General features: G+C 34.4%; 1 protein-coding gene across 5 annotated transcripts in view; it reads right to left on the minus strand.

The window, feature by feature from the left end:
- Positions 1 to 14,505: 14,505 nt before the first annotated feature.
- Positions 14,506 to 18,758, minus strand: part of LOC149542137 (14 kDa zinc-binding protein-like) — a 58,665-nt gene continuing 54,412 nt past the window's right edge. For 3 of the 5 annotated variants that reach the window (XM_089797171.1, XM_089797170.1, XM_089797169.1), the window contains 2 exons: positions 15,205 to 15,322; positions 14,506 to 14,992 (listed from right to left, as the gene is read on the minus strand). In XM_089797171.1, coding sequence (XP_089653297.1) covers positions 14,925 to 14,992; positions 15,205 to 15,322 — 186 coding nt within the window. In that variant the 3' untranslated portion in view covers positions 14,506 to 14,924. Of the gene's footprint in view, positions 14,993 to 15,081; positions 15,323 to 18,758 lie in introns of all 5 variants that reach the window. The other 2 variants (XR_016355430.1, XR_016355429.1) reach the window with 2 other exon arrangements.

The raw sequence follows: 18,758 nt of genomic DNA on the forward strand, positions 1-18,758 counted from the left end.
AATGCTCTTGTGAACATCATGTTAATTCTTGTAAGAATCCCTAAGATGCTTGTTATACTCAAAATTTTGTTGAAATTGAATTAATTTTTATCTTTTCGGTTAATTGGCTTAGGGTGATATATGCTTCTTGGATGGAATAATGAGTTCGTGATTAACTCTGTATTAAGATTCATAGCATCTTCTAGTTATTTGCAAAGGAAATTTATAAATTACTTGCTAATGTCATATGGCTTGCTTGAGAAAGATGTATGTGTTCTTATTGATGGGTACTAATGACTATCCACATTTAGTTCTTCAATATCCTATTTGACAAGCTTTCCATAGACATTTTTTTGTCATACTAAGTATTTTTGAAAACATATTTGAGTAGAAGGACTACAGTAGATACTATATGATGTTTTAACAAATAAAGTAATGGGTTAAAGACTATTATTTCCAAGGTATTATGTCATAGTATTTTAATTGTAATGATCTTAGACTAATGATATTCTTGAAGGTAACTTCGACATGCAGCAAGAAAGACAACCTACAACCAAGGCTATATTGTGCCTACAACCAAAGCCATAAATGCTCATAGCCAAAGCCACTAGTGCACATAGCCAAAGCCATGGATGCTTATAGCCAAAGTTACAAGTGTTTGCAGCCAAAGCCATGAGTACATGAAGTCGATGATCACAATTGTTTACAACTATTCACCAGAAACAGCTTCTTTGCAGTTTTTGAGAAATACTAATAAAGCAAAAAAGAACATCTACTAGTTGGTAGACATAATGGCAACTCTCTAGCAATTGAATTTAATTTCATACATGCACATATCTAATTTAATGTCATACATGAACATATCTAATTTAACGTCATACATGAACAAACATATAATATAAAATGATAACCAATAATGTCATATACATTAACAAACACATAATATATTATGATAACCAATAATGTCGTATATGAACAAACATATCATATATTAACCAATAATGTCATACATCAAATACGTCATACATCAAATATAGAATGTCATATGTACATCAAATGTGTATCGAATATGTCTCTCAGATGCCTATATATATACATGGGGAAGGAAACAAGTCTCTATATATATGTATCAAATATCTCAACTACATCTTTTCCTTCCCACGAGGGGAAGGAAACAAGTCTCTCGACGTCCTCTGCCATCGTGTGGAGGGAGACAGTGGAGATGACGGGGCCCTCCTGACACGCTCACTTGACTTCTTGTTGAGGCTCTTCTCCAGGTCCAATTGATACAAAGAAAGTAGATATGAATCAATATTTATTATACGTTGAAATCAAATATATGTACTCACAAAATCAATTATTTTCTTACTGCCAACAAATAGTCACTCTGTAAGTCCACCTCAAATGCTCGTGGACGATCAGGCGTGACAAGACCCTACAACAATTCAATAAATATAATCACTTGTAAATAACATTAAAAATTTTGAGATTAACTATTATAAACAACAACTAAAACGAAGAAAATTCTTTCATACCTCCGTCAATGGCTGTGAGCTAGCCACAGCTGCGGCCACTCCACTATCAACAGACTGTCATAGATGAGGAGGTGTGTCCGACATCGTGAGCTGCATGTCATACAATACACATTATATCTAACATGAAACATGGAATAAACATAATCAAATGAATTAAATTAACATGAAACAACTGTACCTGTGTGAAGCTCGTATGATGTCTCTGCTCTGCGTCTGTGGTAAAGGTTGAGGGTCCTGTGGAGAACTGATGCACATGCATATTTTTTTTGGTCAATCCTTAATATGATTACGTAATAAATATATGTATTAATTAAAATAATTAAATTGATACATACCTCAGGACTCGTCGAAGGGACAAAAAATGGGCCTGGGGGATCGCTGCTAGGCCCAGGAACACTTTGACCCTAAATTTTGAACAATGTCAATAAATCCTAATTAATTAATCATTCACTATACATATGAAATGTGATCAAATTAGTAATTTACCTGTGTGTCAATGCCAAATGTCTCGTTCAGGAACTGATTGGTGACAAGCCCATCATCTGCACCATCTCCGACATGAGTGCCAAATGTGCATAGGGATCCGCATGAAGTGCACATGTGACCATGACGTATAGAAGGCTCCCCCTCAACTAATGGGCTTTTGGAATGGATGAGGGTCTGGGTCAAAGCATTAATGGTCCCTAGAGTGTTGGCCTCTACATGTTCCTTCACAACTGAAGGAATAATCACATGCTCGCGCTATGGATGGACCACGGCTGCCCTAACTACATTAGGGTCACGACGTGCTCCTGGCCTCTCAAATGATGACCCCCCACCTCTACCCTAGGAGTCTAACATATCAAAATAATTGGGAATCTCCCCAAGGACAAACTCACAATATAATTTCTTCAAAAAATACATGGGGACCTCGTGATTGTTGCAAGGAGGGGCATCAAAAACCATCCACCATCTATCCCAAAAATTATTTCTAATAGCATCATGTATGCACCAATGGATGGGGAATCGTTTAGTACCCTCTCTAACAGTATTTTGCTCACCGGGTTTTCTAAATAATGCACATATACTACCTTTTGGTATTTCCTTTTTTCTAACATCTTCATATGACAATTTATTTGCATAAAATCTTTTTTGTTCATCCCTCTTAGCCCGCCAAATATCTAACTGACCACTAACTGAGGCTATCTGAGTGTGAATGGATTCGAGGGATGATGCCAATTGAGCCCTCATTGGATTGGTTTGTCCGGATTCTCTCAACCGAGCAATGATTCCTTCTAATTCAGTTTTGCCTCTCTCTATTTCATTTCTTATATTTTCTTGTGTGCCTGGTGGAGGTCTTGCAATTGGTTCAGGTTGTGGAATTTGTTCTTCTTCTTGAGGAGGGTTTTGGTTTTGGGGTTCTTGAGGGTTTTGATGTTCTTGTGGATTTTCTGGTTGATTATGAACATTTCTTGATAAAAAATCAATTGAAATTCAAATAAATAAACAAATCTAAATGAAATTTGTAAAAACCCTACAAAAGAATATTAAAAACTTACAAAACAATATGAAAAATATATCAAACAATGCAAAGTTAGGTTTATATCACTTACGGCGTCGTCGTGGGTGCGCTTGTGGTCTTGAATTTCGTCGACGAGGAGGCATTTTGGCAAATGGTGGTGCAAATGTTGAGTCTTCAACTTGCGTACCCGCTGCTCACTGTAGGAGTAGAAGAAAATGCTGATGAAAATGACGGGCTGCAGGTTTGCAACCCATCATATATACTTTTTATTTTTTAAAAGCACGCGCTATAGTGCGTACGCACTTTTTAAAATAGGAAAAAAAAAATTCTTGTCACCTTTTTGGCACCACAACTCGGTGCATATGCCCTTTTGTAAAAATGAACAAAAAGCCCCAACAAATTGGCTTTTATTTTAAAAATATCAGGTACCCAATTTGTTAAAAATCGAGTATCCAATTTTAAAAAGAAGTTTGAGCACTCGATTCGTATTCAAAAAATAGGGTACCTGATTTTTTGAGTATGGATCAGGTACCCAAACCACGTTTTTAAAATTGGAAACCTGATTTTTAACAAATTGGGTACCCATTTCTTGAAGGTCTCATTCCACAGAATTGACTTCTGCGGAATTGTGACCCAACTTTGTGCTATTACCCCTTCATTAAATCATATTGGAACAATAATGGACTCCCTAAAAGTTCTTAATACATAAAACATAGAAATGAGAATTTTTTAATGGTCATTGATTCTAAGGTTATGAGGCTAATGCTTTCTAATGTCTTTATAAATTGTATTGCCACATGACTTGATGAGATCATTTGAGTAATTTTAATTGTTGTCTGTAAATTTATGAAGAAACTATTGAAAATAATTGTTTAATTGTTTATATGTCATTGATGTTACAAAAATGTCACACTCTAACCTAGCATAGCTAGTGTCAACTGAGGTCAATCAAGACTCTAGTATCAACTAAGTAGAATTCAAAAGGAACCAAGTTGAATTGGTCATCAAAGAAAATTAGTGTAAACCGAGTTAGGTTGGTCAATGAAGGGTGCTAGTATTAACCAAGTAAGGTTGGTTACCAAAGGAATTCAATATTAACCGAGTAACTTATTTCAGTGTTAGCCGACTATCAGCAAAATACCTTTGTTAATTAAATGGTTAGTACAAGTTGACTTAATGGATCTTAATTGATTGTTTGAAAGGGTATTCAAGTCATCTTGTCATTGGGTTTCATATATATGAAAGGTCAAGTTGTGGATTAAAGTGTGGAATATGAAAAATGAAGAAAAGATGAAAAATAAGAAGGATATCTGATTAAAGACACAACATCCAAGGAGCTACAAAGAATATTCTAATCAGGAAGGATCTAGAGGTTAAGCCAAAACAAAGGTCTAAATTTGCAAATTCAATTGCTTGATCAATCAAGTCGATCATTGTTACTCTCTAATAATTGTAGAAGTGAATAAATCTCTTAACAGAGTTGACTTAAGTCATTTTGTAAATCCTCTAACAAGGTAGTATGTATTGATTGAAGTGTCTAAAGACCTCTAACAATTCCACTCCTAATAGGGTGATTCAAATCCTCTAACAAGATCACACCTAACAGTGTATTTTGTAACCTTTAATAGGGTTGGTTCCTAACAAATCTCACATCAGAAGAGTGAAAAATTGTAACTAGTTGCATTGGTGGTTTTTCCCAAATTAGGTTTTGTTAGCTGCCCAAAATATTCAAGCCCAAGGTTCAAGGCTTTCCTTTGTAAACTTCATAACATTTGAACTGGTTCAATAGTTTAGAGATTCAGAAGGTTCAAGAGTTCGGCTTCAAAGGTTCACATGGTTCAGAGTTTAATATGCAAATCATTTCTCTAAAGTACAAGTTTTGATGTAATGGCAATAAGTACAAACTCAAGAGTTGAAGTTGTGCTTAGCAAGCCAATTGATGACATGGTTTAAGTGCTTTGGTCTCAACACAAATAGATACTCAAATTGTGAACTCAAGCAAGTTCAATGTTTAGTTCAAATTATCAGGCTCAAAATCACCAATCCACCAGTTAAAGCTAACAGATGCAAAATATTCAAAGCCCATTTCAGAAGCTTACTTCAAGTTTTCAAATACAGGCTCATGGATTTCATGTTCAGTTGTAGTGGTTTAGAGTTTAATGATGGAAATGTAGAAGCAAAGTTTGGACTCAAGTTTTGAGTTTTAAATAAGAACATGAATTGAGAAGTTATAAACATGAAAGCCAACATTTGAAAAGTTTCACCACTTTGAGCCATGATTTCCAAATTTGTCCATCTGATTTTGATTGAGTGCATCACTAGGAAATGATCAAAATGTTTCTCATGCCAAGGAGGTAGGAAGATAGTGACATGGCCTTCGACATGGTTTTAGTGTACACTGCATATGTCAGTACCCCATTTATATAAACTCTATGAAATTGTTGTGCAATTATGCATATGTGTGAGTAGCCAGTCCAACTATTTGATAGAATGCCCAAGTTTGGTATGCCACCACTATAGCGATATAGACACTCGCATCTTTCAGATATAGATAATATTCTCAAAGCTCTATGTACAAGGTTTAACTTTCCAAGTGGATCTATGAAGTTTCATTAGATGCCTGGCTATAAAATGTTGTGATTGGGTATTCTTTTTTGACACTAGTTTTCCATATGTTTCACACTCGGCCTTCAAGAAGATACCGACTATGTTGTTACAGCCTTATTACCAAGCATGTGGAAAACTTGAGTTCTTAATGGACACAGTGACACAAGAATCATGCAAATGTTGGTCTGATCAAAATTGTGGAGAAATGAAGGTTGAGGACTCCCCATCTTGAAATTAAATATGAAATTTAAAGTTCTCACACATGGACATGATTAGATTCAACACGAATTACAAAATCAATCCATTGAGATCTATGTTTCAAGGTTTGAAAGTGGTGGTAACTAGCAATGATTTGCACAATATGGAAAGTGAATAACATGGTTCATCAGACTATGTATGAGGATCTCATCATCATTTAATCATCACCTATGTCATCAAAGTGGATACCTCTGAAAAAGACTAATGTGTATAACAGTGCACTTGATCTGAAGCTATGGCACGTATTGGGTATGCTAGAGAAACCCAACTCCACATGAAGAAAGCATGCTAGTTCAAGTCTCAACACTCTTGGAGGCATCACACATCTGTATTGGTGATGAGTGGATAATAATTTCCATCGAATCATGAACTTGCACATGCAGGTGAGCCCGATCAATAAGGACTCGACTATTCCCACTATCCAAGTATATGAATCTAGAGAATGCACACATTGATTATCTAACAGGATGTTGTAAGATAAATGTGCATATGAATTGTTTAACAAAATGATCACAAGACATGGAATATGTTGATCCCCTAACATTTTCATGATGGTTCCCGATCACTATTATAAAAGATTTCTACCATGATGAAGGGTGCTACAACTGTCAACCAAAAAACATCAACATTTGTCTCCAAGCAACTAACTTGAAGCCTGTTGACATTATGGTCAAGATTTTTTATTAGTGACTCACACTTAGTCAAATGGTTATCAGCTACTGAACTTATCTTGCAGTTACAATGTTAACCAAGTAATTCAGGTTCTACCAAGTTCTACAGCTGCTACCAAGTTCCAGTATCAATATTAGTTTACACTGAGCAATATCTATCGAGTTGACGAGTATCAATGCAAACTAAGCTTCATTGTATTTACCAAGTTGATTAGTGCAAATAGTGGTCTTTAGTGTTTACTGAGTTCATAGCATCAGTGATGTGAATCAAGTGTTTATTGAGCTAGGAAGTGTCAACCAAGTGATTCAATTTATACCAAGCTTGCAGTGCTAGTGTTGACTAAGTCTTGCAGCGTCAACCAAGTGATTTAGTTTATATGCCAAGTCTCACAGTTTTCATCAAGTCACCAATGTTAACCAAGTTCAAACTACTTGGAACTTATTAGTATGAACTGAGTTTCTATGTCTACCAAGAGCATGACAATGTTAAGTGTTACAATGGTTGTCAAGTATCAAAACCTTACCAAGTTTATCTTCAGAACCCTAGTACTAGTAGTTGAGACAACTTTGTGTATTTTGGTAAAACTTGTATTGTGGCCAACTTTGATGAATTGTAATTTGGATTGATATATATATATATATATATATATATATATATATATATATATATAATGTATTGTATCACATCCAAGGGAGATATACAAGGACATATGATGTGAATATAACAAGAAAAAAGGTGCAAATTAAGAAAGCTATAAGCAGTATAAGGAGAAACAAAGATTTATCTATCACAGCAAGGTGATCATTACACTCCAAAGGAATCTCAACTAGCAAATCAGAGTTGCAAATCAGAGATCAATCACTGGTTCATCTTAACAAGTGGAAAAGTTAAATCCTTTCACAAGGTAGACTTAAAAATCTTTTGCAAATCTCTTTACCGAGCACATACTTCATTATATGTTTTGTAAATTCTTTCACAAGGTGGACCTAGTAGTCCTCATTTTTCCTAGCAAGGTAGATCATCAAAAGTGATCAATTGTAAGCCTTAACCAACCAACTTTATACTATAGTACTAAAGCTTGTGGGTATCATCCTCACCCCAGTTTTACTTTCTATTTGGAAGGTTTTTGGGTCACCATATCTTGTGGCAAAGTGTTATGAATGTTTTAATGCTTTCAGTTTTTCATCCATGCAATTAGATCAGAATATATATGAAGGATTAATTGGTGAAATAAGACTAATTTTTATTGGTTCCTGATTCACTCCTCCCCTCTCAGTAACCTAGCCTATCCTATATTTCCAACAAAGCCTTCCTTTTTTATATTGAATATTTTTGTTAGTTCACAAAATAGGGAAGAAAAATCATCTAGCTTCCTATAGTATTTTATTAAAACAATTTATAACAAAAGGCTTGTAGATAGCATTTTTTGGAAAAGGTATTTGTGAGGTCATTTCTAAAAATCTCTATGGATGTCATAGATCAGTTTTAATAATTGAAAAATAGACTGATGCAAGGAAAAAGATAAATATGCAACTCAAAGCCAAGGAGATAAGACAAGGAGATGATTCTTCATTTTCTAAAGGAAGTAGACTATGGGTTGCACATGAAGGGAATGTAGAATGTTTAAGCAAGGGGCAGTTTTGATGGTGATCAAAGATATCCTTTTTAATTTAGTTTTCTTCACTAGTTTTCTACAAGTATTTTGATTATTAGTAGTATACATAAATAGTTTTTTTCTTTGGGGTTGAATGAAGATTCTATCATTTCAAAGATTGTGTACTTTCGATTGTTCTCATTCTTTGTTTAGGTGTGAATCGAGATTGAGTAATGGAATTAAATTCTACTACTTTATTCATTTGTTGCAGAGGTTGTTCCTTTTTGTTTAATCTTTCTCTTTCTTTTAGGGTGCATGTATGGGTGGGAAGAGTACATATGCTTCCATCGCTATATGCTGAGTCTTTTCTTTCTATTTCAGTTATAATAATTTGCCCCCTATCTAATAATAGTGAGGGTAGCCTTCACTTTCAAATTAAAAGCATTCCTTAAATTCCATTCTTTGTATATTCAATTAGGGAGTTGTACCCTATAAAATTCAGAGGACACTTGCATAATCCCATTGCAATGTGATCCAATTGTTGGTTCTATTTTGTCTTCAATTCTGGGTGTCTTTGAGTCATTTTGCAAGCTTTTTGTGTGAAGACAAATTTGTTTACCAATAGGTTTCCATGTTAAATCTCGATGTCTCATGTGTTCATTTTATGTGCTTAATGCTTTATGTTTCTACAACTAAGTTGCTAAATGTTAATACACATTAATATCTTAAGATCTCTTTGTTAACTGAGTTACAGTGAATGTTCAATTCTAACTAAGTAGTGCAAGTATATGGTTTAAAGAAAGCTCCTAGAGCATGGTATCAAAGACTTCATGGATACCTCGTAAAAATTGGTTTTGAAAAGACAAATAATAACATCAATTTGTATATCAAGGAAGGACCTTATAATATCATATTTCTTGCAAAATATTTGTAGATGATATCTTATTCACAGGACATGATAACTTATGCAAATCATTCTCTGAAGAAATGAGGAAAGAATTTGAGATGTCTATGTTTGGTGAAATCAAATTATTTGTGGGTCTTCAAGTTAATCAAATGAAGGATGAGATAATTACCACTCAATCAAAGTACATTAGGGAAATAATGAAAGTATTTGGAATGGAAGATTCCAAACTAGTTGGTACACCTATGTTTACTAGACATAAGCTCTCAAAGGATGATGATTCAAAAGAGATAAAACAAACTACTTATAGATCAATGATTGGAAAACTTCAATATGTGGTTCACACAAGGCTTGATATTACATTAGTAGTTGGTATAGTTGTAAGACTTTCTACAAATCCTAGAGAAAATTGTAGAGGGAGTTCTTAGTAATGAAGAATCGAAATGAAACTATGCATATTATAAAATATTATAACTTACTCTATTGTAGTATGTTTTTTCACATAAAGACATGTTGTGTTTCCATCAATTCCAAAGAGGAAGATTATTGAAAATAATTATTTAATTGTATATTGTCATTTACACAAATGTCACACTCTAACTAAGCATAGCTAGTGTCAACCAAGCTCATACAAGACTCTAGTTGTTGGAATTATAGATGGAGTAACTAAGAGGGGGGGGTGAATCAGTTATTCTAAAAACAATTCTCAAATCCCTTAGATGTCTATAATGCTTACTTACTGCTGAAACTCAGTAAACAATGCAAGAATGTTGTAACTCGGTAGATTAACTAGTTAGCTTTCATAATTATTAATATGCATCCAAAGGTTAAATAAATGAACACAAGAGACACCAGATTTAACATGGAAACCCAATATGGGAAAAGCCACCAAGTAACTAGTCACCAATTTTTCACTCTTCTGAAGTGAGCCTTGTTAGGAGCCAACCCTGTTAAAGGTTACAATACACACTGTTAGGTGTGACCTTGTTAGAGGATTTAATCACCCTATTAGGAATGGTCTTGCTAGAGGTCTTTAGAAAAATTCAACTGAACTGTTACCTTGTTAGAGGATTTACAAAATGGCTATTAAACCAACTTTGTTAAGAGATTTAAAATCACTGCTACAATAGTTAGAAAGCAACAATGAATTGACCTGAATAAGATACAACTAAATTTGTTGGCTAAAGGTCTCTATTCAGCATCATTAGATCCTCCTTGATCAAATATGGCTCTGGTGCACCTTAATGATCTCTGATCATCCTTCAAATTCGCTTCCACAATAATCGGTTCTCATATCTCATTAATTCCACACTTGCTTCTTGCACTTTTAGAATTTGCAACTTGATCTCTTACTTATACCATTCAAATGGTTAAGTCGGCTCATTTACATGTTACATTTACCAATAAACCATTCATCAATTAGCTACAGATATTATTCTTAAACAAATAAACGTCCTTTATTGGCGGACGATGCTCGATAAATTTTGCTTCCAAGAATTTCCAAAGTTAACCTTCTTGACTCGGTTAACATTACAATATCTTAAAATCCTTTGGCTGTCGAGTTTACTCGGTAAGAACTGCTTTTACCAGATTACCTTTGATGATCGAGTGGACTCGGTAAGAACTAAATTTCTTTGATTACCTTGAATGCTCGGCAGGAACTATATCTTCCAATTTTCCTTTGATGACCGAGCGAACTTGGTAACAACTGCTTCTTCCATATTATCTTTGATTACCGAGTGAGCTCGGTAAGAACTGCATCTTTTCTTGGCTGACCTTCTGAGCTTGGTAGACACTGTTCTTTGCCTTGCTAAACTTCTGAGCTTGATAGACATTGTTCTTTGCCTTGCTGACCTTCTGAGCTCGGTAGACATTGTTCTTTGCCTTGCTAACCTTCTGAGTTCGATAGACATTGTCTGATAACTGATATGACATTTGTGTGACATCAAAGACAACACACAATTTGAACAATTGTATCCAACACTAGTATCAACCGAGAAGAATTTAGAAGGAACCAAGTTCAGTTGGTCATCAAAGAAAATTTGCGTTAATCAAGTTAGATTGTTCAATGAAGGGTACTAGTATTAATCGAGTTAGGTCAGTTACTTAAGGAATTCGGTATTAACTGAATAACTTATTTCAATGTTAGTTGACTATCAGCAAAATACCTTTGTTAATTAAATGGTTAGTACAAGCCAACTTAGTAGATGTTAATTGATTGCTTGAAAGGGTATTCAAGTTAACTTGACATAAGGTTTCATATATATGAAAGGTCAAGTTGTGGATTAAAGTGTGGAATATGAAGAATGAAGAAAAGATGTGAAATAAGAAGGATATATGATTAAAGATAGAACATCCAAGGAGTTGCAAAGAATATTTTGATCAGGAAGAATCTAGAGATTAAGCCAGAAAAGAGATTTGAATTTTCAAAGTCACTTGCTTCATCAATCAGGTCAATCATTGTTACTCTTTAACAATTGTAACACTAAATAAATCTCCTAATAGAGTTGACTTAATAGTCATTTTGTAAATCCTCTAACAAGGTAAGATTTCTTGATTGAAGTGTCTAAAGCTTCTAACAAGCTCACTCCTAATAGGGTGATTCAAATCCTCTAGCAAGGTCATACCTAACAATATGTTTTTAAACCTTTAACAGGGTTGGCTCCTAACAAGGCTCACGTCAGAAAAGTGAAAATTTGTAACTAGTTGCATTGGTGGTTTTTCCCAAATTAGGTTTTCATGTTAAATCTTGGTGCCTCATGTGTTCATGTCATGTTCTTAATGCTTTATGTTTCTACAACTAAGTTACTAAAGGTTAATACACATTAATATCTTAAGATTGTTTTGTTAGTTGAGTTATAATGAATATTTAGTTCTAACTGAGCATGCAAGTATATGGTTTAAAGAAAGCTCCTAGAGCATGGTACCAAAGACTTCATGGATACCTAGTAAAAAATAGTTTTGAAAAGACAAATGATAACAAAAATTTGTATATCAAGGAAGGACCTCAAAATATCATATTGCTTGCAAAAATTTTTGTTGATGATATCTTATTCACATGACATGATAACTTATGCAAATCATTCTCTAAACAAATGAGGAAATAATTTGAGATGTCTATGTTTGGTGAAATCAAATTCTTTGTGGATCTTAGTTAATTAGATGAAGGATGGGACATTTATCACTCAATCAAAGTACATCAGGAAAACATTGAAAGCATTTGGAATGGAAGATTCCAAACTAGTTGGTACACCTATGTCCACTAAACATAAGCTCTCAAAGGATGATGATCAAAAGAAATAAACCAGACTATGTATAGATCAATGATTGGGAAAATTCAATATGTGGTTCACACAAGCCTTGATATTGTATTAGCAAGTGGTATAGTTGTAAGATTTTTAGCAAATCCTAGAGAGAATCACATGATGGCAGTGAAAAGAATCTTGAGATATCTAAAAGGAACTGAGGATCATGAGTTGTGGTACAAGAAAGGAGGAAATCTTGAATTAAGAGCCTTCACTAATGTAGATTGGGAAGGAAGCATTGATGATTGAAAAAGCAATAGTGGAAGAGCATTCTTTCTTAGAAAGAATCTAGTGTCTTGGACAACTAAGAAGCAAAATTGTATTTCTCAATCCAGAGCAAAATAAGAATATGTTGTTGTAGGAGTTAATTATTCCAAAGAGATGTGGCTCAAGTAGTTGATGTCAGGAATGAAGGAAGAAATCAAGTGGGGAGATTTACTTCTGGGGGGGGGATGAATCAGAAGTAACTAACTTTAACCTTTTCAGAACCTTTTTAACTAATATCATTCACATGCATCTAATTCATCTAATAAACATAAAAGTAAAGACATGCATGGAAATAGATAACACAAGAATTCGGTAACCTGGAAACCCTTCAAAATGAGAAGGTAAAATTGGGGTGGGGATGACACCCACAAAGTATCACTATAGCAATATGTAACTATTTAAGGTTACAACGTTCGACCACTTCCAATGGTATGCCCTTTGAAAGGCATGTCCTATTAAAGACTTTATACCCTGTTAAAAGTGACTTGGTTAAAAAAATTACAAGCATTCACTTGGAATGTTACCCTATTAAAGGATTTAGCACCTTGTCTAAAGGCTTACAACATGGCTATTAAACCAACCTATCATAATAGGATTTTCATTCCTAATACAATTTCTAGATAGTATTAGAAAGTCTTGACCTAATCACTTGCAATCCTTAATTGTTGATTCTAGATCCTCATTTTGCTCTATCTGTTCTGATCCTTGTCTGATCTGATATATCTCTCTTTGTAACTCTGATACTCTATTCTCAATCAACTGAATTCTGCAATGTTGTTCTGCTCTTTCTAAGTCTTTACACCCTTTTACACTTTGCTATAATTCACCCATACACTTCTCACATGCGCACATACAATGGGGTTTCATCCTCCTTTTAAAGTCTTCGAAGACTTAGGGTTGGGCATGAATCTACGATCAATATTCATTCTCTTTTTTCCACTCAATTCTTTCACTTTTTCTATTGGTTGCATGCCTTCTCCATTTTTCTTATTGGTTGCATGCTGATTACATAGGTAATGCAAAAGATTTGATATTATCTTTAAGATCCTTCGAGATTTATCCTATGTCGGCTAAAAAATGGTTTACATCCAAGTTTGTGAAGGCATAAACTCATATGTTGATTTTTTGTTACTCAGCACTTACTAATTGTTGATGCTTGACACATATAGGAATTTAGTCTCACTCAACTCCTACAGTAATTTTGTTTCGCTTGGCATCTATACTTTGCTTGACACCTATAGTGACTCAGCATCACTTATCACTCGACACTTGAACTTAAATTATAAATTAATTTTAATTTAGTTTATGCACATTAAATTATAATTTTAAAAAATGTTAGTAAATACCTATTGACTAATCCTTGCAAATACAAAAACTTGGAACTGCTAATAACATACCATGTGATAATATATTATCGGCTTGTAAAAATGATAAATATTTTTCATTGTCTTTAGAGTCTTAAATCAATTAGAACTCCAAGATCTGAGGCCCATCATGGTTCCGAAAGGCGCTATACGGAAAATTTGAAGGGAATAAGCTAAACAGTTAAAATGTTCGACCAAGATTACTTGCTTATGTATTTTTATTTCAAAATTCACGAGTATCCTTTAGTATCATATCTCAGTTCAAAATTATTCATTGCATAGATGAATAGGTTAATATACGTTCATCTCATTTCCAATTGTACCGGAAGAGTCGTGGGCCGCAACAGGATACACAACTTCAGTAATTTGGATGATTGTTAAAAGTAATATACCCTAAACCAAAGTATTCTTACATGGGATGAATTTCTTCGGACTGGAAAGAAAAAATTAACAAGAATTATCAGGAAATATACAAGCTCAGTCTACGTACAAACAATGTCTTCTGGAGAAATCTACAACTGATATTGAAATGAAACTTTATTAGAACTGATATTTTACCAGAGATTCCAACCTATCTCAACGGGACTATTTACTTTACCCATCTCAGATATAGTCCATTGACTGTGTAAGTCGAACAGTACAGTTTTCTTTTGAATAACCAAAAGATAAATTGAGTATATGCAATGTTTATCCAACAAACTTTACTGCATATTAACTGATTGTGTTTCATATTATTTCAGACTTCGGTCGGTACCAAACAAGGAGAGAAAAGAGGTCTGTACGTCCTTACTTATATGCGAAATGTATGATGGTGCGACATCAAATTTTAAATTAACAGCAATGTTGAACCTGGAATTTCGCCCTTTATCATTGCAAACACCAAGTTATCCAAGGCAAAGAAAAGGGACATCCTTCAACACAAGCTTAAATGTATACTCTCAGCCAGCAGGCCATTTCATTTGCCTTCCACCTAATATATGCAAATGGATATGGTAAACTGATTGACCTGAAAAGTGAACACAAAAATATTAAGATACCTGAATTTTCCAAAGTGTTTCATATAGGAAATATTTGAAATCTAACGAAAGATGTTACCATATTTTTCTTTTACTGAAAAAGCTAAAATTGCATAATTGCACCATCTGCAAGGAACTTTCAAGAAAAACTATAGCAAAATTATTAGCATATTTATGCCAATGTTCAAGATTCCATTCTTACAACCACCAGGGCCGTTGTTGATGACTACACGATATCCTTCTGATATACCCTCCTTCTCAGCAACCACCTTTGCACTGTAAAGCAAGTACCCTAGGATATCAGCATGCCTAGGTTCTGCCTGCACAATCATACATACGATATCATATAATATAACATCTGCTTATAAAAGGTGATATTTCAAAAAATTCTGAACGTAAAAATAGGAAAGTCAATAAATAAAACAGGATAGCAAAGGAAAATTGTTGATATAACTTCAGAAACTGCTACATTTTACAAGAAGGCACCTTCCAAAAAATGGATCTCTTAGAGAGTCTAGATTGCTGCAATCTTTAATGATTAGAATTCTATCCTCTTGATTGGAAGTGGGAAGCATGGTTATAAAGAAGATGAAAAATCATCATCTAGTATGCCAAGACAGCCAGAAGATTCAAATTAAACAAAATATATCGAGGAACATACCGTCATGTTAACTTTGCTTTCCTCGTACATTATTCTGATGAAAATGACTAGTGTGTGTAGCTGTTGCTGTGACAGGAAGGACCAGGAGTCAAATACCACTAGCATGGCTTGCACCCTATTGACCTTGCACTAAAATCATATTACTGTACTAATTTACTATTCTTAATGAAAATCTTGCATATAATATGTCTGCCATTGCATTTACTTTCTCAGATGCTGTTGCTTTAGCATCCCGTCCTCTACTGATCTCACTTTATGGTTACAAACTCTATTAATCAAGGAGATCTGATAGGGCTTGGCATCTAGAGTTAGTTTGAACTTTGAAGTCATTTTGTATCAGGTATTTCAAGAGAAGCAATTTCAACTTGCAGGAGGGAGAAGAAAGCCTTAAGACTCGGGAGCACTTAGGAAAGCACCAAGTTCTACAAATTCTAACCACGCCTCTCTTGTGACAAGTTGATACTTAAACACAAAGCACCAAGATGACCCAATTTTTGGAATGCAACAATGTTTACAATATCAGGCTTACATAAGATCGCCAAAACTAATAGCTGCTCTTATTTGAGTTTCTGAAATGATTGATTTCGAGTTCTTTTAAGGTTGTTATTGGTCCACTCACAGAGAAGGCAATAAGCATATAGAAGGAAAGACAAATTTCTTACATCCAAGAAACATTTCATATCAGCACTATCTCACAGATTAACAGACACATCCTTTCATACTTCTGGCTCATTTTACACTGGGATATAGACAGTTAGCCTTCATGTTTGAGAACATGTGAAGGCAACACCTATATAGTAACATCAAATGAAAGGATGCTATAAGCGAACAAATCAACAAATATTGTATATAAATTAGCAGGGTAATTTAGAAGTTTAAACAGAAATTGAAATATACAGTCAGAATGTTTGCAGTAACGTTAAAAGGATCTTAAGATGAAACTGAAATGTTTCAACAACTAGATTTCCAGATTTGAGATGCCTCTTTCACTTTTCACTAAGAACTATTTCATGTGCAGATTTGAGGTGCCTGCTTCGTAAGAGACATGGAGAAACAAGAATTTCTTTTTTTGATTTCCAATACTAGAGGGTCTCCAGAAAAAAGAAGAATCCTTCTAGATGCAATATTCACAGGGCATCTGGTTTAAGGAACATGATAATAACACAAAGTTTGTCACACAGTTAACCTATAGGGTACATGGCGATATATGCAGCTTGCTTGTGCCTAGCATAGCCCTCATTTTTATAGTCACAAATAGGTAGTTAGGTCAGCATGGGTTATATCCCTAGCATAAGTATGGTATCCATCGGAGGTAGAGTTTATTTTATTATTACATTATTAATCTTGTTTTTATTGAAGACTATTAGAGGTATACGCCTCAAAATGGTAATGATATCATTTATTTGCAGCATATTTTTTCTATTATCTTTTCTCTTCTGCAAGTTATTTCATTACCACTACCATCAAAGCATGAGCTTGGCATCTAAAAGTTGAGGAACTTGGCATCTAAAAGTTGAGGAACCAGGTGATTTTTAAAATTAAGAGTCTAGGTTGTGAAATGCAATCTCCTAACTTGGTGATTTAAAAAAAAAATAGGGGTGATCAAGGACATGTTGAGTATACTATTATAGATGGAAAACTCACAGAGTTTTTCCGTAGAAAAACTCGCAACTCAGCAAAGGAAAAAATTGCCGAGTTTTTAAGAAAAACTCTTTTTTTTTATTGTTAAAAACAAAAGGAAAATCAATGTTTCTTTATTAAATTATACAAAATCCAGACAATACATGAATTTTCCTCAATATTTTGATCAAAATCCGGACTACACATGAATTTCCCTTCATATTTTGATCAAAATCTGGACTGTACATGAATTTCCCTTCTTATTTTGGCATTTTCAAAAAAATTCCAGGTGTTGGAGGTCAAAATCCAAGCATACCATGAATTTCCACCACTTTTGATTATCTTGGCTTGAAAACTTTCTGTTTAAAAATTGTTAGATGGGTACTTTTTCCCTTGGAGGAATGTTGAACTTGGAAATTTTCCTAATTCTGGTAATTATACATACTACAGTTATTTTTTCCTAGGTGGCATGTATGGACTACGACAAATTTTGAAGTGTCAATTTTTTCCTGACTAGAGTGATTTTTCCCTCGACTGGAGTTTGGAATGAGATTTTTTACTAAGTGTTGGAAGTGTCCGGCCTAAGGTGGATTTTCCCTTCAAGAGCTATTTTGTGAAAATTTTCGAAGTACCAAGAATGTCCATACTAGGGTCAATTTCCCCCCTCATGATGCCATGTTGAGATCAGATTTTGTCTATGTACAAGATGAATCATATCCAAGCCTTGATCGGTTTTTTTCCCACTTTGCATGACTAGGATTAGGGTGTGGTTGTGCCCTTTGGATCCATAGATGATGTGTTAGAGAGGGAAATGTGAACTAAGTCAAATTTTTTGGGAGTCCATGCCTGAGTCGATTTTCCCTATTATGGCTTTTTTTTATTATTAAATAATGTAAATATAGGGGAAATTTAAATGTAAAGTAAGAAGCCTCTAGAAGGGTATCAAACTTGTATCCCACATCACTTGTGGGAGGTAAATCAACAAGCTAAACCCCTTTAAAAGGCCATCGACTAAGAGAAGAAATCATAAGGATTTATAAAGACAAAGTGGCTGAAAAGTCTGGAGCAAGTGACTAGGGTGAAGCACAATCCAACATTGATGATTGGAGTCTAGTTGAAGGAGGAAGGTGAGTGCCACTGAAAGGAGGCGTAAAATTGCTGTAAGTCTGAGGTAAGCCATGAAAGTGACTGAAATCTGAGGATGATCTCCAAGGAAGTAATTTTGTGCCAAACTTGAGATTTTCATCATCTTCTAAGACATTGAAGGCCATTGGAAGGCCAAAGACAAGAATTTTACTGTCCAAATCTGCAGACCTCTGAGATGGGTGATTATTTTTAGAAATTCGTGGAAATTTTTTCAAGTCCCCAAATTGCCAAGCACTCATTCTAAACCAATCCCCCATCCTTAAGCCTCAATTTGGAGGCCATTAGAGGGTTAAATATGAGGTATGCAAGCCCAGATCTGAAAACTTCAT

This window comes from Cupressus sempervirens, chromosome 8, assembly GCF_028749045.1.
Source record: "Cupressus sempervirens isolate cs-2001-9-10 chromosome 8, ASM2874904v1, whole genome shotgun sequence".
NCBI classification, from domain to species: Eukaryota; Viridiplantae; Streptophyta; class Pinopsida; order Cupressales; family Cupressaceae; genus Cupressus; species Cupressus sempervirens.